Raw genomic sequence first — 23,796 nt, 5'->3', positions numbered from 1 at the left:
CGTACGTACAGTATGTCCGTCAACATCAAAAACACGCAAACCGCTGCACATTTCAGCTTGGTATTTGGTGTGTGGATGCATCCTGGGCTGTAGATCCGATTTTATTCAAATGAAGACTGCGTTGCCAAAATTATGCAAATGAGCTTACAAAATGTGAAAATGGTCAAGAATTAATATCTCGAGAACCGCTGTTTTGATTGATTTGAAAATTTGTGTGCGAGTACCTTAGGTGAACCTTATACAGTTTTATGAATATTTTGAAGATATCCTTAATTTGTATTTTTGCTGAATTTTTTGGTGACTTTTCTAATTTTCAGTAAAAATTCTTCTTCTCTGAAACCGCCAGCCCAATCGCTCTCAAATTTGGGTTAGATCTTTGCGAGGGTGTTACTCTTCTAATTTGTTGAAATTATGACAAAATTGGGAAAATTACTATTTTGGAGCAATTCTGTCATTTTTGGTCAAAAAATCTTAAACAGTATTTTCTTTTCAAAACCCCTGGACAGACAGCTTTTATATTTGGTACACAGACATACAGAGATGACAATAGTTAGATATGTGGAAATTGTCCTGAAATATACAAATTTGTATTTTTAAGACAATATTGTCATTTTTGGTCAAGAAAACTTACTTGTTTGATAGCTTTGTAATTTGGTATAAAAGTCCTGAGGGATGTTATTAAATAAATTTTCTGTTCAAAGTGTTTGGAAACCCCCAAATTTGTATATTTTAGGTAATTTAAATGACCTACACCAACCCAGGATATGTTGTGAAACAGTTTCAAAGGCTGTGAACAAAATTTTGTCATATTTGGTATCAATTTGTAGGAAAATTTGATCCAGAAAACAAAGATGAGGTGTATTTTTTCATTGTGGACCAATTTTTGCAACTTTTCTATGTAAGACATATAAGAACTGATGAGAAATTTGGATCCAGGATAATTCCAGATGTTTTAATCACCGCCCACAGTGGAAGGCATTTCACTATCTGTAACTAACTTACGTGCTGTTTACATTAGAATGATAACACTCATCGCATTAATTAAAATTTCCCCAAGGTTGTAAATACATTTCCTGTCATCTGGCGTTATGTAATACCAAGGGATGGAACATTTGATATTCAGGAGGGGGTAAGGTCTAGAAGATTGATGAGGTACCGGTAGCATTACTTTTTACCAGATCCCTTGCACATTTTTTTACCCACTCCCACCTTTTCTTTTTATCAAACCTTCTCTGTCTATTTTTTGTTGTTGACATTTGCTTATGTATTTAGTTAGTATCTGCTTGTCCCATTGCTATAGAAGTTGATATGCATGTTCCTAAAGATGACCTCCAGTACCTAAGTTGGAGACCTTATTTGCTTTTGTCATTCTTGTTTTTCCTGGTTTAAATATTTCTCGAATGGACCAATTCAAACTGAATGTGAGCACACTGTCCTTGACGGTATTTTTATTAGTTTCAGTTTGGTACATGGATAAACAGATATAAGTGTGGTGTCCCTGTATACCTATATGTATGTCTGGAAGTTTGATAAATAGGGATAGAGTGACAATGGGTAATGTAGGGTATCTATAGCTTAGTGCTTCTACAGTGAAATTTAATCATTGGAAGTTTGTGACAGAAATTTTGAAAAATATGTAAAAAATTGAGCAGACTACTGTAGTTACTTTGTAAAATGAAAAGAAAGTTACAAACACCAGCAGTACACTAGACATTCAATGTGAGTATTTATTGGAATTAATGGCAGTATAACAAGACAATGATTTGTTTTCTTTTTCAAATCGATGAGAGAAAACCTTGTAACACTGAAGATGGAGACTGTTGTTGCTTTGAAGTTTTCAAGATTTGCTGAAGTCGGCTGTGTTTCCATTTCTGTTTCTGTTTCTTGGCTGATGATGTGGATGGAGTGGACGGAGTGGACGCAGCAGGTGATGGAGAAGGTGTTCCTACACTGTTAATCAAAGGATAAGAGGAAAAAATACAGGAATTGTAAATGTCATGCGATCGTACCACATTTCTTGCACAACATCGTCATGCAATCTAAAACTGTCAACATTCAGAAAATCAAAATAAAGTAGGTTTGCATGGCAGTCAGTAAAGGTGATCATGCCACTACGATTGCAACCAACAAGTTTTCTCATTTTTCTCTGAAGATAAACATTTGAGATTTTAAAAGTATAAAATGCAAAAGAATCACCAGATTTGTTTCACGATAAGGAGTTGCAATGCATTTCACTTTTTACGTTCTGAATAGAAAGTCTACTCATTCAATCACGTGACCTTTACATATGTATCTATTTAAAATACGGTTTTCTGAAGGATATAAATATATTACTCGCACTTGGGTCAAGTTCAGTAATATGTCAAAGTTTAGAAAAGTATTCATTGAAATAGTCTCATAGAATTTTTAATTGTCACAATTGACAATTGATTTTTGAGTTACTGGAAATCTCTGATCGTGTTATTTACCAAAATACTTTATCAAATACCGTACTGTATGTCACACTTCCAACCAAACAAATTTCTTAAATTTCATATACTTTTGGCCAAAATATTGTGCTTTATATATCTGAAATAAAAACAGGTGACCTGCCTCTTTATGGAGCTACAACAGACTTTGAACTGTACACTTATCTAAAGATCTAAACTTTCATGTTCTGAGAAAACATCCTGACTGTAAAATTTGCATTATCATTGCTGTTTTTTTGCAAGTACAGTCTGTGGCCCAGTTTCCGTACAGGCCCAGTTTCCGTACGTGTTGGCTTTTTAACCTCTTCCGGGTCATTTTCCGTTCGAATTGCATTGTGGGTTAAAGGCTGCATCTCTGTCGATTGCTGCAATATCGGTAAGTATCACTTATGTGTGCCTTTTAAAAAATAATCACATTGTCTTTGTGAGCGCCTGTTAAAATCACGCAACTTTCATGGTACCTGCGAACGCTACGTCATATTCAAGGCATTATTCAAGAAATTCCACAATACGCTCACACATATCTCGCACACTATAGAATCCGCCATCACTAGTGTTGTTAGTTGTCGCCTGCAACTTTGTTTCAAAATATCAACGTGAAAGAATTTTAACTTGTGTTTCCGATTGACGTTTATGGCCCAGTATCCGTACGCAAACACGTGTCATTCCTTAATCGCGATTGCGAACGCTTATCTTCCAAATTCGAATATTATCTTTCCTTCTTTTTCCGGAGTGTTTTGTTGTAAGCGTACTATCAGTGTGAGTGACAGTTTTCGGACAGGGTAGTGAATTTCGCCCAAAGCCGTTTCATAAATGACGAGCACTACGAAATCTTATTACCATGCCCTTTTGAAACTCTATTGTGTTTATCCCCAAACTGTTAATACGACGGAAGTTGCCAAACTTTTGCCCCCATGTTGAGTGCATAGAAATCGGACTGCTATCGCAGTAATAGGACGACTCTTGAATGTGATCAGGGGCTAAATATTGATAATTTGAAACTTCAAAACCCCGATTTTTAATTTCGATATGTTCAGAAACTGAATATAAATATTTCGTGATAATTAGTTACGGTTAACCCATGGACGACTCAACCGTATTTTGACGTGTTTTGCGCTTACCTACCGGACATATGGGCTGTCTCTGTGTGTTGCTTCCGGCACCTTGTATCGTACTACAGTCTGGCTAACTTTGCCAAGTTTGCCGTGCCCAAAATAGCTTCTATCTAAAAAAACTATCCACAACAGGACAGGAGCATCACTTGACTTGTGAAACCGTACGGAGCGAAGTGAGTACTGTACAACGAACAGCATGTCATTAAATGTCCGAAAATTGAGGTCGTCGGAAAACTGTCACACTAGCACTGAGTGTATTCATCACAAAGTCTAGTTTATATACCGGTAGAGGCCCCACCTCCATGTTCAGTGATTTAAGTTAAACAAAAATAATATTACGATCTTCTCAATCATATTCTGCTGGCGATATTGATTAATATTCTTATTATTTTACCATACGTTTTATTCCCTTTATTTTTCTTTTCATAAAGTGTAAAGTTTACATGTATAAGAAAACCTTTTTCCCACTCTGTTTGTAACTACTATAAAACAGTGTTGAATGCGATTGAGTATTTTCGAAGACAATAAAGAAGAGCATTACATGAATCAATGCAAATATCACAAAAGCATGAATCAACTATATCTGAATTAGAAAGATATTTGCGAATACATGCAATCCGTTTTTAAGTGAAAAATAACTGGGCGGCAGATATTGTTGATATGAGGGTACATCGTAAGACCGGAATCCAGGATAACTCCAAGACTCTTTGCCTGACTTTGAACAGGGATCAAGGTGTCACCGACCCGTATCTCCCGTATTCTATCGTCAGAAACATTACTGGAAAATGCAGAGAAATTTATAAATTCAGTTTTATCATCATTCAAACAAAGGAAGTTTGCAGACATCCAAGACCTAACGTGTGAAATACATAATTCAAGATTGCTAGCCATCACGATGAAAGGCATCATTGATCTCAAAAGACATATATAATGAAGAATCATCGGCATAAAAAGTACAGCGTGTTTAAAATCTGTGGGTACAATACCATTACGTGATTATGTAGGATAATAATACCTGTAGGATTTCTGGCTGCTTCAGGATCTTAGTAGGCATTGGATCTCGGCAACATGTGGACAAAGGAGATGACTGAATAATACACAAGACTTCCTTGGTGGTTATTGGTGCAAACGTTTCGAAACGACACTCGGGTTTCAAATCGCAAATCGGTGACAAGCTTTGGCGGTGATCGAAGCTCGTCGGATGACTGGCTCAAGTTCAAAACTAGAGACTTCACACAATGTAAAAGGAAATCTGCAAAGCGATTGTCGATTTCTGACGGATTATTATGTTTGCTAGGGAGATAAACAGATCTCTGAGGTTGGCTGATTAACCGTTCAATGATATTAAACAACTGTTTCTGGTTGCCTTTGCTATGAATAATAGTCACGTTTGGCATTTTCAATTAGGCGAACAACGTAGTCCGCAACTCTCTGTAAATCTGTCAATGTACTTCCAGTTTAGATTTTATCCAAATCCGTTCAGCTTTCATTCTTTCTGATCTTGCATTCGTAACAGACTTTATAATCCATGGTGCTGGTTGTCTATTTTGAACAAATTTCATATGCGTAGAGGCATGGGTATCAAATGTGTCCAATGTCCAATTTTCTCATACCTTGGTGTTTCGCTGAAGCTGAATCGATGATGAGACACGGCGAATGAATCAGTGGAAAACAATATTACATATTTCTGGATATTATGCGCTGCTGGTTTTCTGCATAGCAATGGCGATAGTCAACAGTGAAAAGCAAAGGAAAGTAATCAGATATGGCATAGGATAGGTTCAACTCGGATGTCGGTAATGGTAGTATCATCAATGCGTGTGATTATGTGGTCTATAGGTATGACCAGCGCGATGAGTGGGACAAGAGATCCATTGACGCAGGGAGAAAGAGTCAAGCAGATCACGGTACTTCCCTGCACTTGTGCCGTGCAATTGCGATCGTCGACATGGAAGTTAAAATATCCAACGATGATTAATGGCGAATTTTTGTCAAGGTGGGAGGACAGAAAATTCGTAAAATCCTCAACGAAACCATTGACAGTAAGACCGTTTGTCTTATTAGGTGGAGGGCGGTATACAGTGACAGCAGTTATGTCTGATGACTGAGGAATACATGGTAATGTCTGATTTCTTTTTGCTAGCATTCCTGATATATATATATATATATATATATATATATATATATATATATATATATATATATATATATATATATATTTGTGTCCATAGCAAAGAAGGCAGTTTTCTTTGCCAGGTTCATGGTAGTGATCTATCTGATGAGAAAATGCAGATTCCGTATCTACATAAATCACGCAAAAAATCTGCATTGCTTCAGCGTGTGGAAAAAAATCAACACAGAATATACAATAGTAAAACAAAATTCTTGGCAGAGTGGTTGGAAAAAATTGCTGTCATACCAATTTCCCCACCCCACCCCCCTAAATCGAATGGTTCTCCGCTAAGGCCCTTCAATAAAATTATTTTGTTTGCCATCCGCAAATTTCTTTTACTTCTATACCTCCCTGCCAGGAGGGAAAAATCACACACACACACATGCACAGAAATAAAATGATTCTCAGTAAAGAGTATGGAAATTCAAAATATGTTTGAGATGTACATGACTTTTCATTTTCAGCAACAAACATCATTGTATCACTGAATTATAAAATTTAAGTATACTAGTCTAGAGATTTTTCAAGTTAATAGCTATTTTCCAGCTTATCTCTGTATTTAAATTGGATATCTAACAAAACACACATGAAGTACGTTGATCTTTTTATCCATCAATTTTTCATAGTAGAGAGTAGAAACAAAGGACGCTGCACTGGATGAAATATTATGATATCGGAGTATCATGCGAGTTGTTTTGTGTTTAAAATGGAAGCCTATGTGTCTATTAATAGAATAAAATCCTAAAGATCCCAAAATATCGCTTTTTTGTGCCTTTCATCGCATTTTCAAATTGTGTACGGTATTTGGATACAACTGTACGGAATCTGGGCCACTAGAGGGCGGTAGCAAAGTCCGCATGGCGACCCCTGACCCCAACCCTGACCGACCAAACTCGTTGTGAATGACGAAAGACAAATTTTTTACATATAGTCGACATTTAACGATAACAGAGGCATCACAGTCACTGTAAAGTGATTATTTTAACAAAGCGTACGGAAACTGGGCCACTGAGTGTATCTGTTAACAATTCATGTGAGGATGTATTTCAATGAAATTCAAGGTTTCTCTCCCATGGCCACCACAGCGATGTTACAGTGGATGGGCACATCATAGAGCACGCTCTCTTTCACGGCCACCACAGTGATGTAACAGTGGATGGGCACATCATAGAACGCACTCCACCATTTTCATGCTCCATGATGTAGCAAGCAACTCAATAACATTTACAGTGGTTTACAATACAAGACTATATAAATCCTGACACGTAAACTTGCTAATTACCCAGCAAGTATGCTGATGATATTTAGGTTGTTCAGATTGGCCAATTTGCGTCGGTGTAGCACCAGTGCAGGGCCTGGGCCGACGTAAAATAACCAATGTGGACTCGCTGCATTGGCCTGGATGCCTAGATTTGGTCCCAGTAAGAAGGGGGATTCAGGGTTGACGTTTGGGCTGACGCAAATTTGTGTGGGGGACACGTTACATCGGCCCTGGTCCCAGTTGATGCCCTTGGTAAGTTTACTCTAACTGAAAGTTTTCAATCAAGTCTTTATCATCCCATGTACGCAGAACTATATCTTCCAACCAACTTTTGCTCCACAAGTGAGACCATGTCATTTGATTCACAATGCACGTAAGAGATGCATTGGTTAACAACGTACGATATTACAAATGCCACACACTGGTTATTTCTCCACCACTATTGTACATATACCCTACACTCATCCAATAAATAGTGAAGATCTCTCTGATGATTGAAAGTGAAAGTGGTTGTCATATTTGCCCTTCTTGTGCATAAAAACCCAGGAAAATCATGAACAGTACAAACACCGCGTCATTCATTATTCAAATCCGCCATTTTGAACTTTGACAGGTCAGAGGTCTCTAAGGACGGTAAATTTATGTCAGGCCCAAATTCAGGTACCGGTAAGTGTGGGTAAGTGCGGACATGGCCAAAATCTATTCCCGAAAGGACAATTTTTACGTTGGCCCAAATTTCAGTTGGATTGTATTAAAGTGTGAACAAGGTAATTGAGACTTTGATCGGTAATTACCAAAGCACTTAACTTGTGTAATTCACCTCAAACTTGATACTTGATCTGACTGCATGAGCAGTCCATGGGGTACACAATGTGTACAATAAGTCAACTCTACCCACTGATAAGTATCATACTAGTGCCATAAACTCATTTGTGACCAGGGGGTTGGTCATCTGGACTGGCATTCCTCAGTAAAACCAACAGATGTAACATGAGTAAACATGAGTTATGAAGGGTTTTTACCAGTGACTATAACTTTCACTGATATGTTTTTATTGTCGCAAGATGCAGACATTTTGATATTGGAATTTGAGTTGCTTTTACATGCAGGCAGTGCACAAGCCAGTTCACAGTTCACACTATGCTGTTGATCAGCAGCATACATGACGTCTTTGTTTTACGTTTGTTTTTTATTTTAAGATACGATTCATGCAAAATGTCACTGATCCTGAGATTGTGAAATCAGTTTGATTTGGTATAGTGAAACAAGATACTGTGTCAGTCAAGCTCTAAATCATCGCCGAATTTTGCTGCCTTTTAGCTATATATTAAAGGTTGTCTGACAATATAAATGTGACCAAGAAATGCCATGGCCTGTTCATGGAGATCGTGAGAATGCAAATCTTTTCTGTTTTTCTTCCTATACAATTTTTTGGGTGTAAGTCGATTTAAGTGAAAGTGATTGATAATTGGAGTGGTGTTCAATAATCATGTTTAAAAAAAGTAAAAAGTTGGATTGCATGTTCATTCAGACAATGTCCATTGAGTTTACAGAAATCTTTTTGGTGCAGTCGGCTGGTTATCAGTATCGCAAGCTGTATTTGGCCCGTGCCTCATTTTACTTTTATTGTTATTAAAACAATTCTTTGTATGGTACACTATTGAATACTTTAAGTGCATTACTATACAGTTACCAATGATTTTGACGATGAGATACAGCTAAATATTGATACACTACCTAATTAGGTTTGTCAGTTTGCTGGCGAATGTACCCTTTTAGTCGTCAACTTTTACAACTTAGCGCCAACATCAGACAGACTAAAACAGCAGGTGACGCAGCAAGATGTCTGTAAACTAATTTACAATGTAGTATGTTTATATCTTTTAATACAGCAGCTATCAGTTTCAATGGTGACACACACAGAGACTGGTTGCCAAGTTTTACAAGCAGTTCAAATTCACGGAGAGGTGGTAAAGACGACGTTACTGCAAATTTAGACTCGGAGGACAGTGTTCTTTGTAGTTGAATATCAATAAAGTTCATGACTTCAAAAATAATAGAGTGATGTGTAAAATGAACAAACTTTACTTTGGTTATCAACAAATGAATGACACCACATTTCTCAATGAGCTGACATCGGGGCCTACTTCAGTACGAAGTGAACTTGGGGGTTTCAGGCTATTTCGTGAACGTCATTTGTTTTCTATATTGACAAGATTGTAGCGACAAGCGATAAAACATTGCAACATTGTAAGTTGTTAGGTTGTTAGTTTTATATTTTTTTTCTGTCCAATGAAAACGTCGGATCAACTAGAAATGAGAAACACTCTTACAATGTTGCAAGGTTTTTATCGCTACAATCTTGTCAATATAGAAAACTGTTGTCTGAGTTTTTTTAGGCTAGAAAGTTGCTGACACAAAGACCTTGGGTTGTTAGTTTTATTATTTTTTGTGTTTAATAAAAACGTCGGATCAACTAGAAATGATAAACACTCTTACAATGTTGCAATGTTTTTATCGCTTGTCGCTACAATCTTGTCAATATAGAAAACAAATGACGTTCACGAAATAGCCTGAAACCCCCAAGTTCACTTCGTACTGAAGTAGGCCCCGATGTCAGCTCATTGAGAAATGTGTGTCATTCATTTGTTGATAACCAAGTAAAGTTTGTTCATTTTACACATTACTCTATTATTTTTGAAGTCATGAACTTTATTGATATTCAACTACAAAGAACACTGTCCTCTGAGTCTAAATTTGCAGTAACGTTGTTCTTTTACCACCTCTCCGTGAATTTGAACTGCTTGTAAAACTTGGCAACCAGTCTCTGTGTGTGTCACCATTGAAACTGATAGCTGCTGTAAAGATATAAACATACTACATAGTAAATTAGTTTACAGACATCTTGCTGCGTCACCTGCTGTTTTAGTCTGTCTGATGTTGGTGCAAAGTTGTAAAAGTTGACCACTAAAAGGGTAATTCAAGAGCAAACTGACAAACCTAATTAGGTAGTGTATCAATATCCAGCTGTATCTCATCGTCAAAATCATTGGGTAAATGTACTGTAAGTGTGCCAAAAGAAGCTATATAGAATTAACACCCGTTCGGTAACATTTACCCCATCCCCCTGTGGCCACATCTGTGCGTTCACTGTTGAATGGTTTCAAGGGACCCATTGAACGATTGCCAGAATATGTCTTACACCCAGTCATGAATGTTAGATGCATAATAATAAGGTCATCATTAAAATACCGCAAAGGATGCACTCGGACATTGGCGCTGCACATCGCCCTCTGCTTCACGTTGGCAATTGATACACTGCACCAATGTCCTTGTGCATCATTTGCGGTATTTTTGTAATAACCTCATATTACAGGCTTACCTAAATGATGAAAGGTGTCTCATTTGCGATTTCTGTTTAGGATGATTTTCTGGTGTTTTGAGCTGTCGGATGCCACCTTTCAAAATCTTAGAACCCTTTAACGTTGCCATGGATCCGGTGTACTTGAATGTTTTTTTGCAAACTTTGCATGATAGCCTCTATCAATGATAAGAAAAGCATTATGTTGAAGGTCAAAGGTGAGATTCTACAAGTATCTCTCCTGATGTTGACCTCTTGCACAACTACAGTTAATTGCTTTTGCAAGAACTATGTGTGTGTGTTGCACCACTGTACTTGTTTGCCTTTTCCGCTCATTGGTATATTTACACATTAAGTGTTTTCCATTCATTCAAAGTCAGTTCCTGATTTCAAGTAGTAAGTGCATAAAGCTTATAGCTAAATATGTCTTTACAAAGTGATTCATCTGAGATTAAAAATCTATGACTCCAAGCAGTAAGAGAATGTAGCTTTCAGATAAATATGCCTTTACCAAGTGATTTGTCCGTGATTGAAAATTAAGGAGATGTCTCCTCTGATTTTTTGGTAGATGAATCCCTTTGCGTAATTTATTTTCCAGTTTATGTATTCTTCGGGATTTCTTCCGCTTCGGTATCACTCTAAATTTGTGATTTTCCATGCTGATCTGTGAACCACACCATGGGCAACAGCTGTTTCTTTCATCTAAATAGAAATTGTATATTTCGAAAATGGTATTTATTCATTTCATATCATTCAAGTACATTGGCTGGCTTATGCCATCACTCTGTTTAAAATGAATTTGTTTCAGTAATTTTTACAGTACTCAATACAAATTAGATATTGTTATTACAGGAACAGTGACATGACAATGGTCACATCTTGAATAGTCATGATGTTAATGGAATGCTAGTAATGGTGTACTAGAATGCTAGGAATGGTGTACCAGAAAGCTGGTTTTAGAATGCTAGTAATGGTTTACTAGAAAACCAGTAATGGTCTACTAGAATGCTAGTAATGGTATAACAGAAAGCTAGCAATGGTGTACCAGAAAGCTAGTAATGGTACAAGACCACTACTTAAAGCCCCAGTACTGCTAACTTTCGATGATAATTTTACCATTTTTATTTTGAATGTGAACCATAATTCCTTGTTCTTCTTGTTACGTGCAGAGAAAAACGAACAAAAGGGTGAACTCAGCAGTTTACGTTTAAACAAAATTTATTACAAAAATAAAACTAATTGCTAAGTCAGGGATAAAATACAAGCTTTAAAAGTGTACAGACTACTTATCTCAGCTGGGACGGCAAAGCTCCAGTCTCAGAGTTGTAACAGTCAGTCGGATGAATGAACAGTCCTTCGGCTTGCAGGCTTGTAGTTGCACAAAGTCCACAGTATAAATCCAGCGTTGGCAGTGAAGGTCTTGAAAAGTCTTGAGAATGACTACTGCTGGAGTTTAGTAACACACAGAGACACGATCCCAAAAGTCTGACTGGAAGCTGAGCGCGTCCCTTTTATAAAGGCATATAAGAACAATCTAGAACTTTTATTGACATGCTAATTACTGTTCTAAAATTATCTCCCTTACACAACTAATCAACTTTCCAGAACATTCCAAACATGACTAATTGAATTCAAGTTGTGAGGTCATTAAGGGCAGTGACCTTGGGAATGTTCTAGACTAATTGAACTCAGGTCATGATGAGTGTGGGGGAAATGACCTACATAACACACCCCCTCTTCAAAAAAAAAAAAAATTTTTCAAAGAAAAATCTTTCTTTACAAATGTAATCTTGAAAAGGATTTAAGTACTCAAATTTTGTTTTACTCTAAAGTAAAATTTCTTGAAAGTGAACAACAATAAACTCTAATACGAGAGAGACAGTCTGCAATAAATTGTCTCTGCCTTTGATATGTCGAATGTCAAGATTAAACTCCTGTAACATTAAACTCCATCTTAGCAATCTCTGATTTTTGCCTTTAAATTTCTGCAGAAAAACAAGAGGGTTGTGATCAATATAAACTACTATTGGCTGATTTGAAGAAGTAACATAAACTTCAAAATGCTGTAAAGCTAATATCAAAGATAAACACTCTTTTTCAATTGTAGAGTAGTTTCTCTGGGATTTGTTAAATTTGCGTGAAAAATAGCAAACAGGATGATCTGTCCCATGACTATCCTCTTGCAATTTGGTATTGGAAAACTTGAAATGGCACTGAATTTGGCATAAAGTATGCATGGCAAAGTCCGGTTATTTGTATTGAGTTCTATAAAGTCATTGTTCGGCAAATACTTGGCTTCCTCTTGGAGATATTCCGCTTTCGCTGGATTCAGTCTGTCTGGATGATGTTCCACTGGATTACTGTCGCAGACATCTTCGTTGTGATGGGTGATGTTTGTCCTCGTTGGAACATCTTGAAACAGGTGTTTATATTCGTGGAGCAGTTCTTTCACCTGTTGTTGTTGTTCTGGCTGGAGGTGTGCCAACTTTGTAGACTCCAGCTTCTCCAGGATTCTGAGTTCTGAAGCTTGACCGAGCCCAGCTTTGAGTTTAGAGTATTTTCACTCAAGTCAGTTTCAGTATCACTATCTTCATAATGGTTTGAACTGACTGCACTGACAGGCTGAGTTATAGTAGGATTATCCCTATCCAAATATGGCTTAAGCATATTTATGTGACATAGCTGTTTTTGTTTCGCCTGTCAGGTGTTATTATGATGTAATTTAAATCACTCAATTTCTTATCAATTAGGTATGGCCCAAAGTAACGAGCATGGAGTGGTTTGCCAGGAATTGGAAGTAGAACAAGAACTTTTTGACCTGGTTCAAACTTCCGTTTTGAGGTGCTTTTATCATATCTGGTTTTCATTGACTGCTGAGATGACTCAAGATTTTCTCTGGCTAATTCACATGCTTTAGAGAGCTTTGTACGAAAATCTGAGACATATTGCAAAATATTCAGACAATCATCATCGTCTGATAGGAATTTCTCTTTAACGAGCTTAGTGGGCCACGGACTGTATGTCCAAATACAAGCTCAAATGGGCTAAAACCAAGAGACTCTTGAATTGACTCTCTAACAGCAAAGAGCAAAAAATGAATTCCTTCATCCCACTGCTTCTCTGTGTCAAAACAGTAGGTCCTAATCATGTTTTTCAAAGTTTGATGAAATCGCTCAAGAGCACCCTGACTTTCTGGATGATAGGCGGATGACCTATACTGTTTAATGCCTAGCTGATCCATTACTTGTTGAAAAATTCCAGACATAAAGTTGGAGCCTTGATCGGACTGGACACATTTAGGGAGGCCAAATAAAGTGAAAAATTTGACTAAAGCTTTCACTATAGTCTTTGTCTTTATATTTCTCAGTGGTATGGCTTCTGGGAACCGAGTTGATGTACACATTATTGTCAGCATGTACTCATTTCCTGATCTTGTTTTGGTAGGGGCCCAACACAGTCTATTAGTATCCTACTAAATGGTTCTTGAATGCAGGAATTGGCTGTAAAGGGGCCTTTGGAATGGTCTGATTTGGCTTTCCTACCATTTGACATGTGTGACAAGTTTTACAGAAATGTGCTACATCCTGCCTGAGATTAGGCCAATAAAAGTGACTGAGAATTTTATGATAAGTTTTCCTTACTCCAAATGACCAGCCTAGGGGGTTTCATGGGTCAGGCGCAATATTCAGCACGATAGGACTTTGGAACCACAATTTGATGTTTTATAGCCCAATCGTCATCAACCAAGACGTCTGGAGGTCTCCATTTACGCATGAGAATACCAGACTTTGTATAATAGGAAACAGAGCTATCTGAAGTTTTACCTTCATCATCTACCCTGTCAAACAAAGACAAAATATCTGGGTCTTTGTGTTGTTCTGCAATGAGATTTGATCCAGAAAATGTCTGACTTTGGTCAGCAGAAGTTTTACTGGAAGTTTCAAATCCACGAGGGATAACGGAATGATCCGTGTCAAACACCTGACTGAGAAAGGTGTCATTTAAGTCAACATCTGTGACATTATTTTTGAGAGTATTTTGATTCTCGGAAGTTTTCTTTGACATGGCTCGAGTAATGGCACATGAAGGAAATAAATCGGGTATCTCTTGTTCAATTGGCTCTGGATCCTGATCTAAACTAGGATTATCAGTCACAAGTGGATTAGTAATGACCTTGTCCCCAGCAAGGTCGTTTCCAAGAAGAAGGTGAATCCCTTCAAAGGCAAAAAAGGCCTAATACCTAAAGTCACAGGTCCAGAAACAAAGTCCGAAGACAAATAGACATTATGGAGAGGAACAGGAATGTAGTCATTGCAATCTACCCCCTTAATAAGAACTTTAGAACCTGAAAATGACTTTTCAGAAAACGGCAGGGTATCTGCCAACAAAAGAGACTGGGAAGCCCCGGTATCTCTTAGAATTTTGACAGGGGTAGCGAAGAAAAATCACTAGAAAGTGATATAAACCATCATGAATAAATGGTTCGAAAATACCCATAATGCTATCTTGTGAAGAATTGACCTTGACCTCATTAATTGGGGATAAGAGGGATTTAACCTCAGAAAATGTGTTGCACACATTATTAGACTCTAATTGAGTTGATGAAGAAAAAAGCGGTGGGCTTAGATCCACTTTGACCACTTTGACCTTCACGTTTTCTTTTCAATTTGAAACACTCTGACATTAAATGGCCGTCTTTCTTGCAATAATTACAAGAAAGTGTACGAACTGTTTGTCAGAAGGAGATTGAGACTTGGGATCTGATGATGTGGAAGTGTTACTTGAATTTTGTGAACTGTTGTCATTTGATTTCCTACTCTCCTTTGAAAAATTCTTGGATGAAAAGGAGGAGTTAAATTTACCTGCATTGTTTCTGTATGAAAAGGACTGGGATGGTTTGCTGAGAAATGAAGATTTGTGGGTCAATGAATAATCATCGGCCAAACGTGCAGCAACCTCTAATGTATCTGCCTTTTGTTCATTGATAAACGTCTTGATGTCACTCCGGATGCACCTTTTAAATTCCTCAATCAAAACAAGTTGTCGTAATTTGTCATAATTCTGACTGACCTTTTCAGAAGAGCACCAACGATCAAACAGTTGTTCTTTTGTTCGAGCAAATTCAACATAAGTTTGATCTTTCACCTTCTCACAATCCCTAAATTTCTGACGGTAAGCTTCAGGCACCAACTCGTAGCCCTTGAGAATTAATTCCTTCACAGAATCATAATTTGAAGCCTGTTCCACTGACAACTGAATGTAAATTTCTCTGGCTTTACCCACCAAAGCACTCTGCAAAAGCATAGACCAGGACTCCTTAGGCCAATCCAGACTCTGAGCAATTTTCTCAAAATGAAGGAAATATTTATCAACATCCTTTTCTTGGAAAGGGGAACTAACCTGAAATGCTTAGTGATGTCAAAATTGTCTGAAGGGAAGAATTTTCCTGACTTTCTAAGCTCTAAACGTCTCATTTCTAACTGCAGTCGGTGTTCTGCTAATTCTCTTTTCTTTTCTTTTTCCTCTCTTTCTTTCTCCCTTTGTCTTTCTTCCATTTGCAATTCTTTTTCTTTCATTTCCAATTCCCTCTCTTTCTGTCTTTCTTCCATTTCTAATCTTCCTGCCTATCTTCTCTCTCTGTCTTTCTTCCATTTGTAATTCTTTCTCTCTCATTTGTAATTCTAGTTTCTTGATCTCCAAATTTGTCTGCATTTCTAATTCTAATTTTCTGAGTTCAGAGGTAGACTCGGGCTCATAATCTTTTAAGGCAGACTCCTCAAAATGGCCTGATTTAACTAAATGTTGTGCAATCTTGAACTGTATTTCTCGCTTGCGCATAGATCGTTTAACTTCTACTTTAAGGAAATTGGCCAGTGTTATGAGGTCGTCTTTTCTGAGGAATCAAATGTGTCCTGATCAAGGTCATCCATTTCCTCTGGTTTAAATTCCGCCATGATTAAATTTCGCTGAGTTCACAGTATACAGTAGTTTTGAAAAAGCTGTCAAAATGTTGTCAAACAGCTCAAAATATTCGTATCCCGGACGAGCCCCCAATTTTGTTACGTGCAGAGAAAACGAACAAAAGGGTGAACTCAGCAGTTAACGTTTAAACAAAATTTATTACAAAAATAAAACTAATTGCTAAGTCAGGGATAAAGTACAAGCTTTAAAGTGTACAGACTACTTATCTCAGCTGGACGGCAAAGCTCCAGTCTCAGAGTTGTAACAGTCAGTCGGATGAATGAACAGTCCTTTGGCTTGCAGGCTTGTAGTTGCACAAAGTCCACAGTATAAATCCAGCGTTGGCAGTGAAGGTCTTGAAAAGTCTTGAGAATGACTACTGCTGGAGTTTAGTAACACACAAGAGACACGATCCCAAAAGTCTGACTGGAAGCTGAGCACGTCCCTTTTATAAAGGCATATAAGAACAATCTAGAACTTTTATTGACATGCTAATTACTGTTCTAAAATTATCTCCCTTACACAACTAATCAACTTTCCAGAACATTCCAAACATGACTAATTGAATTCAAGGTTGTGAGGTCATCAAGGGCAGTGACCTTGAGGAATGTTCTAGACTAATTGAACTCAGGTCATGATGAGTGTGGGGGAAATGACCTACATAACATTCTCCCCAAAGAATGTTGACATACACAGTGTTTAGCTTGTCAACTCAGCCCATATGTGTGTAAACTGCATTGTTATTGTTTAAAAGTGACTTCTGGTCCGGACTAGAATTCGAATGTAAACAATATTCATGCATTTTACACATATAGATGGCTCACTGTTATGATTTCTACAGGCCTTATATCTCCTCATATTACTACAGAATGCTACAGTCATCATTCACAACAGTCTGCATTTTGATTCATGCAGAACAATATCTTTACAAAAATAATTCAAATTAAAGTTCAAACCAAACAAGCATCCATGCAGGTATCAAAACTTCAAGTGCACTATATTTCACCCGAACTATCTTCATCGGTAACAAACCTGGAAGTGAATTAGTGGTCTTGTGCCAATATAGTGAACCTTAAATTGACAAATGTGCACTATTTTAACACCAATGAAAGTACTGCTGAATGTAACTCAAACGCTAAAATAAAATAAAATTTAACCTGACACTTCAGTTGCTACACCTGCCTCAAGAAATACACTCATTGGCCCTGTGGCATTTGCGTCACCTTTGTACCATATGACATAAAAATACGCTCCTTAGTGGTGTTGTGCATAATAGTGTACCAGAATGCCCATAATGGTGTACCAGAATGCCCATAATGGTGTACCAGAATGCCCATAATGGTGTACCAAAATGCTGGTAATGGTGTGCCAGAATGCTAGTAATGGTGTACTAGAATACTAGCAATGGTGTACCAGAATGCTAGTAATGGTGTACTAGAATGCTAGTAATGGTGTACTAGAATGCTAGTAATGGTGTACCAGAATGCTAGAAATGGTGTACTAGAATGCTAGTAATGGTATCCCAGAATGCTAGTAATGGTGTACTAGAATGCTAGTAATGGTGTACCAGAATGCTAGAAATGGTGTACTAGAATGCTAGTAATGGTGTACCAGAATGCTAGTAATGGTGTACTAGAATGCTAGTAATGGTGTACCAGAATGCTAGTAATGGTGTACTAGAATGCTAGAAATGGTGTACTAGAATGCTAGTAATGGTGTCCCAGAATGCTAGTAATGGTGTAACATAATGCTAGTAATGGTGTACTAGAATGCTAGTAATGGTGTAACAGAAAGCTAGTAATGGTGTACCAGAATGCTAGTAATGGTGTAACAGAAAGCTAGTAATGGTGTACTAGAATGCTAGTAATGGTGTACTAGAATGCTAGTAATGGTGTACTAGAATGCTAGCAACGGTGCACTAAAATGCTAGTAATAGAAAACTAGAATGCTAGTAATGGTGTACCAGAAAGCTAGTAATGGTGTACTAGAATGCTAGTAATGGTGTACTAGAATGCTAGTAATGGTGTACTAGAATGCTAGTAATGGTGTACTAGAATGCTAGTAATGGTGTACTAGAATGCTAGCAACGGTGCACTAAAATGCTAGTAATAGAAAACTAGAATGCTAGTAATGGTGTACTAGAATGCTAGTAATGGTGTACCAGAAAGCTAGTAATGGTGTACTAGAATGCTAGTAATGGTGTACTAGAATGCTAGTAATGGTGTACTAGAATGCTAGTAATGGTGTACTAGAATGCTAGTAATGGTGTACCAGAATGCTAGTAATGGTGTACCAGAATGCTAGTAATGGTGTACCAGAAAGCTAGTAATGGTGTACTAGAATGCTAGTAATGGTGTACTAGAATGCTAGTAATGGTGTACTAGAATGCTAGTAATGGTGTACCAGAAAGCTAGTAATGGTGTACTAGAATGCTAGTAATGGTGTACTAGAATGCTAGTAATGGTGTACTAGAATGCTAGTAATGGTGTACCAGAATGCTAGTAATGGTGTACTAGAATGCTAGTAATGGTGTACTAGAATGCTAGTAATGGTGTACCAGAATGCTAGTAATGGTGTACTAGAATGCTAGTAATGGTGTACTAGAATGCTAGTAATGGTGTACTAGAATGCTAGTAATGGTGTACTAGAATGCTAGTAATGGTGTACTAGAATGCTAGTAATGGTGTACCAGGAAGCTAGTAGTAATAGTGTCCTAAGCTAGTAATGATGTAACAGAAAGCTACAGTAATGGTTGTAGTAAAAAATATTTTTCTCTCTCTCTGGCACACCCATGGATTAATGAGAACACATAAGTATTGTTGTACACTTACTTGCATAATCTGATGGTGGATCGCGGGCATATCTATTGGCCTTCATCCTGTTTTAGACAAGCATGAAAGATATTGGTATCAATTAAAAGTTTCTTCTTCTTCTTCTTCTTCCTAGTCTAGCCACCTTCATCAAATTGAAGATTTTGCTAGTTGTGCGTGACTGAATTTACAAGTAGATAATCACTCATAGAAATGTGCTACTTTGGCTTTGCAATTTTCGAGTGTTTCTGCTGTCACAATGTCTGGGGGTAAATTGTTCCAGTCAATAATGGTTCTTGGGAAAAAGGATTCTTTAAACTTAAGTAACAGATACCATTTATTGGAGAAAAATTTGAACTTTTATTTGTATTAAACTTTTATTGCCACAAAGATGATGTAAATCCACAAGCAAGAAATAAAATATTATTATTATTATTATAATTATTATTATAATTATTATTATTATTATTACTATTACCTTGGCCTTCCACAAGGCACTGTTACTTTACCCATGGAGCTACCAAATTCTTTTGGTAGCTCCATGCTTTACCCCTCCCCAAACAGTGGGGTAGAGCATGGAGGTAGTAGCCGTGTGTGATGACAGGGCGGCCAGGGAAAAACAAACAAACAAACAAACAAATAAACAAACAGACAAATAAACAAATATAAACAAAAATACAAACAAGCATAAAATACATAAATAATAAACACAAAGACAAACATAAATAGATAAATAGACAAACAAACAAACAAACATACAATATCATAGAACGTTGAATAAATAAAAACACAAATAAACAGACAAATGTATACACACATGCATGGTATGTATATATAACATATATTTATATATATCCATGGTATATCGAACCACATGTAGTGACTGTGGGTGCAGCAAATCAGTAAACGTTGGCCCGGACGTAGGGCCTTACACGTCCAACCTCCATGCACTGACTTTACAGCTGTTCCAACCAAACTTTGCATTTCAAAGTATTAATGAACGTAGCCCTGCGTACAATACTGTGTGTTCCCGGCGTTATACGGCCTCCCACCACAGGCCGTACAATGCAGGGATCACACTACGGGTCACACTAGCTCTGCGTGTCAGGGCTGTGAGTGGGTCCCAGACACTTCGCACCAAAACCACTTCGCACCATACCATCTCGTCCCATACCATTTCGCACCAAAACCACTTCGCACCAAAACAACCTCGTACCAAAACCTCTTCGCCCCAAAAATCACGTCGCCCAAAACCATTGCGACCCGAAAAGGGGTCCAGACACTTCGCACCAAAACCAGTTCGCCCCACACAACTTCGTCCCAAAACCATTTCGTACCAAACCACCTCGTCCCAAGTACTACATCGCCCAACCCCACTTCGCCCCAAGTACCACATCGTACTAAAACCACTTCGCCCAAAGTATACTACCGTCAACTCGTCGTGAAACAACGATGTTACGACGTATCATAAGGTTGTTTTTACCTACAACTTGGAAGCATTAATGTGTTAGGACATTTTGGCTACCACGAACCATTTATTGTTGCATGAACCATAAACGATAGAATAAGAAAATAGAAACACGCAAATGCTACAACTCAGGTGCCTTGCGCGGAATTGCACGATGTCAATTTCGCGAAATGCGTACACTTTCAAGATTTCAGTCCCAGGATGACAGAAAGGTGGTTATTTTCAGCTTTACCAGTTAGCGATAAGTTTTGGGCAAAGTGGTTTGGGGACATGACTTTTGGGCGAAGTGGTTTTGGTACGAGGTTGTTTTGGTGCGAAGTGGTTTTGGTGCGAAATGGTATGGGACGAGATGGTATGGTGCGAAGTGGTTTTGGTGCGAAGTGTCTGGGAACCCCCGAAAAAACACACGACTTAACTCTCCAATTTATCGGTAACCGTTAAAAGCTGAAAATAACCAACCACTACCAGTGAAGTTTTAATAATAATAATAATAATACTTTATTGCATAACAACACACTTCGGGAAGTGCGGTAGAGCAAATCAAAATCAAACATTACACACATGTTCAGGTAAGACTGCTGCTGGGGATGAATCTGTAGTGTAAGAATATACCTTAAAAGAGGCTTCTTGTCCTCAAAATTCATGATGTACAGGAATAATCACCTTTCTACCATCCCAGGACTGAAATCTTGACATTGTACACATTTCGAGACCAGATATGAACTGAAAATGCTCACGTGTTTCATTATTATTGCAGTTATGTGTAAATTTGAACCTTTGGCACATGTTTGCAACTTCATTGAAAGTATTATGATCAACATAATGAACAATATTCACCGCCGATTAACTCTAAAAGATCATGAAGTATACAAATACGTAATTAGCTAGAATAAAAATACCTTCTTTGACTGCTGTCGTTGTACCAACACTTTATATAGCAAGTGTAATTACCTTTGGTCAAGTCCTTCAAGCCATTTATGCCAAACTGTGAAAGCTCATTAGATATGCAAATTATAAATTAGCTGACATGAAAATGTGAAATGACTTTCAATATTGTTTTAACCTGGCATAATCATCAATGTACACAGCATGTTTTGCCAACTTTGATCAAGTAAATCCTAGTATGTATCCCTAATTAGAAAAGATCATTGAAAATGCAAATTAGGAATTGGCTGAAGGAAAATGCTCAATGACTTGCAAGCATGTTGTATCATAGTATCTTTAATGAATACAGCAAGATTCATCAACTTTGGTCCAGTCAATTCAGATATATATCCCTAATTAGCAAAGTTCATTAAATATGTAAATTAGGAATTGGCTGGAGGAAAAACGCTTAATGATTTTCAATAATGTTGTATCATAGTATCTCCAATATATGTAGCAAGTTTTGCCAACTTCGATCAAGTCAATTCAGATATGCATCCCTAATTAGGAAAATTCATTTAATATGCAAATTAGGAATTGGCCGAAGTAAAATTGTCTTTTGACTTTCAATAATGTTATATCACAGTATCTTTGATGTATACAGCAAGTTTCAACCACTACAATCAAGTTAATTCAGATATATATCCCTAATTAGGAAAGTTCGTTAAATATGCAAATTCTGAATTGGCTGAAGTAAAACTGTTAAATGACTTTCTATAATGTTGTATCATAGTGTCTTTAATGTACATAGCAAGTTTCATAAATTTTGGTCCAGTCACTTCAGATATATATCCCTAATTAGCAAAGTTCATCAAATATGTAAATTAGGAATTGGCTGAAGTAAAAATGCTTAATGATTTTCAGTAATGTTGTATTATAATTTCTCCAATACATGTAGCAAGTTTTGTCAACCTTGGTCAAGTCAATCCAGATATATATCCCTAATTAGGAAAGTTCATTAAATATGCAAATTATGAATTGGCTGAAGAGAAAATGCTAAATGACTTTCAATAATATTGTATCATAGTATCTTCAATACATGTAGCAAGTTTGGTCAATTTTGATCGTGTAAAATCAGATATATATCCCTAATTAGGAAAGTTCATTAAATATGCAAATTAGCAACTATCTTTCATGTCACCCCTTAATGGTTCCCACTGCTGATATATCTTTGTGTGATCAACATTTGTAGCAAATCTCATCAAATTGTGTACAGTTGTTTTTAATGTATATCCATTTTTTCTAAAATCATTAATTATGCAAATGAGCAAAACGTATGCAAGCCACACCCACCAAAAACTAATCAGTTCTTGCCATTTGCTAACTGAATCTATGTACCAGATTTGATTCTGATCTGATCAGCCGTTTTTGAGATATCGGACCAACAGACAGACAGACAGACAGACAGACAGACAGACAGACAGACAGACAGACAGACAGACATCGCTGCGACATATGCTCACGTGTGTGAACACGTGAGCAAAAAATGACATTGTGCAATACCGCGCACGGCACCTGAAATGTACCAGTTAGTAGTTTGTGTGTTTCTTTTTCCTAATATATGGTATGGTTTCATGGAAGAATAAATGGTTCGTGGTAGCCAAGTTGCAGGTAAAAACAACGTTATGATACATCGTGACATCGATGTTTTAGGACGAGTTGACGGAACTATACAGTAAGCGAAGTGGTTTTAGTACGAGGTGGTACTTGGGCCCGGAAGTTGGGGCGAAGTGGCGTTGGACTAGGTAGTACTTGGGACGAGGTGGTTTTGGTGCGAAATGGTTTTGGGACGAAGTTGTGTGGGGCGAACTGGTTTTGGTGCGAAGTGTATGGACCCCCTGTGAGTTACCGGCGTTATACGGCCTCCAACCACATGGTGGGAGGCCGTATAACGCCGGTAACTCACAGCCCTGACACGCAGAGCTTGGAACACACAGCATTGTACGCAGGGCTAGAATTAAATGAACGCTGGAAATGTTGACTGTCAGTTGGTTGATATATCTGTGAACTTACATGAAATAAGCTGAAACTTCTGGTACAGTGGAAGACAGAGTGTCGGCCACATTTTTTCTAAAAACCGCTATCTGTGACGGTTCGCTGGTATTAGTAACGGACATATTCACCTCAGGTTTGGTGACCTCAACACCTCACATGAAACAACACATGTCATTAACTGAGGGCGCACTCCTGGAAGACCCAAGCACTGTCAGCTGTACATCTAGTGTCCTCAGTTCACCCTGGCTGTTACCGTTAGT

The 23,796-nt window shown here is 37.6% G+C and overlaps 2 protein-coding genes across 4 annotated transcripts in view; one reads left to right on the top strand and one right to left on the bottom strand.

The window, feature by feature from the left end:
• Positions 1-1,702: 1,702 nt before the first annotated feature.
• Positions 1,703-23,695, bottom strand: LOC139117953 (UPF0711 protein C18orf21 homolog). 2 transcript variants are annotated; one of them, XM_070681203.1, is made up of 5 exons: positions 23,555-23,695; positions 19,171-19,217; positions 10,890-11,080; positions 10,400-10,557; positions 1,703-1,950 (listed from the first exon to the last, which is right to left on the bottom strand). In XM_070681203.1, exons 1-5 carry the CDS (start codon positions 23,656-23,658, stop codon positions 1,776-1,778), a joined length of 675 nt encoding a protein of 224 aa, XP_070537304.1. In that variant the 5' UTR covers positions 23,659-23,695; the 3' UTR covers positions 1,703-1,775. The 2 variants fall into 2 exon arrangements, with proteins under 2 accessions (XP_070537304.1, XP_070537306.1); XM_070681205.1 differs by lacking the exon at positions 19,171-19,217 and having other exon boundaries at positions 23,555-23,675.
• LOC139117952 (agmatinase, mitochondrial-like) overlaps positions 2,717-23,796 on the top strand; it is a 31,157-nt gene continuing 10,077 nt past the window's right edge. Inside the window, exon 1 of one of the 2 annotated variants that reach the window (XM_070681202.1) lies at positions 2,717-2,844. The gene's annotated coding sequence lies outside the window, so the exon portion shown is untranslated. Of the gene's footprint in view, positions 2,845-23,676; positions 23,766-23,796 lie in introns of those variants that run through there. The other variant, XM_070681201.1, reaches the window with a different exon arrangement.

The sequence above is a fragment of the Ptychodera flava genome, chromosome 18, assembly GCF_041260155.1.
Source record: "Ptychodera flava strain L36383 chromosome 18, AS_Pfla_20210202, whole genome shotgun sequence".
NCBI classification, from domain to species: domain Eukaryota; kingdom Metazoa; phylum Hemichordata; class Enteropneusta; family Ptychoderidae; genus Ptychodera; species Ptychodera flava.
The sequence above is the reverse complement of the archived record's forward strand: the minus strand, read 5'-3'. Positions and strand labels throughout refer to the sequence as shown.

Excerpts from the sequence above, each read along its gene's own strand:
- LOC139117953 (XM_070681203.1), bottom strand. The coding sequence starts at position 23,658 with ATGTCCGTTACTAATACCAGCGAACCGTCACAGATAGCGGTTTTTAGA. Across the intron at positions 19,218-23,554 it reads GAAGTTTCAGCTTATTTCAT|GATGAAGGCCAATAGATATG; the intron begins GTAAGTTCACAG and ends TGTCTAAAACAG. Across the intron at positions 1,951-10,399 it reads AGACACCTTTCATCATTTAG|TGTAGGAACACCTTCTCCAT; the intron begins GTAAGCCTGTAA and ends TTTGATTAACAG.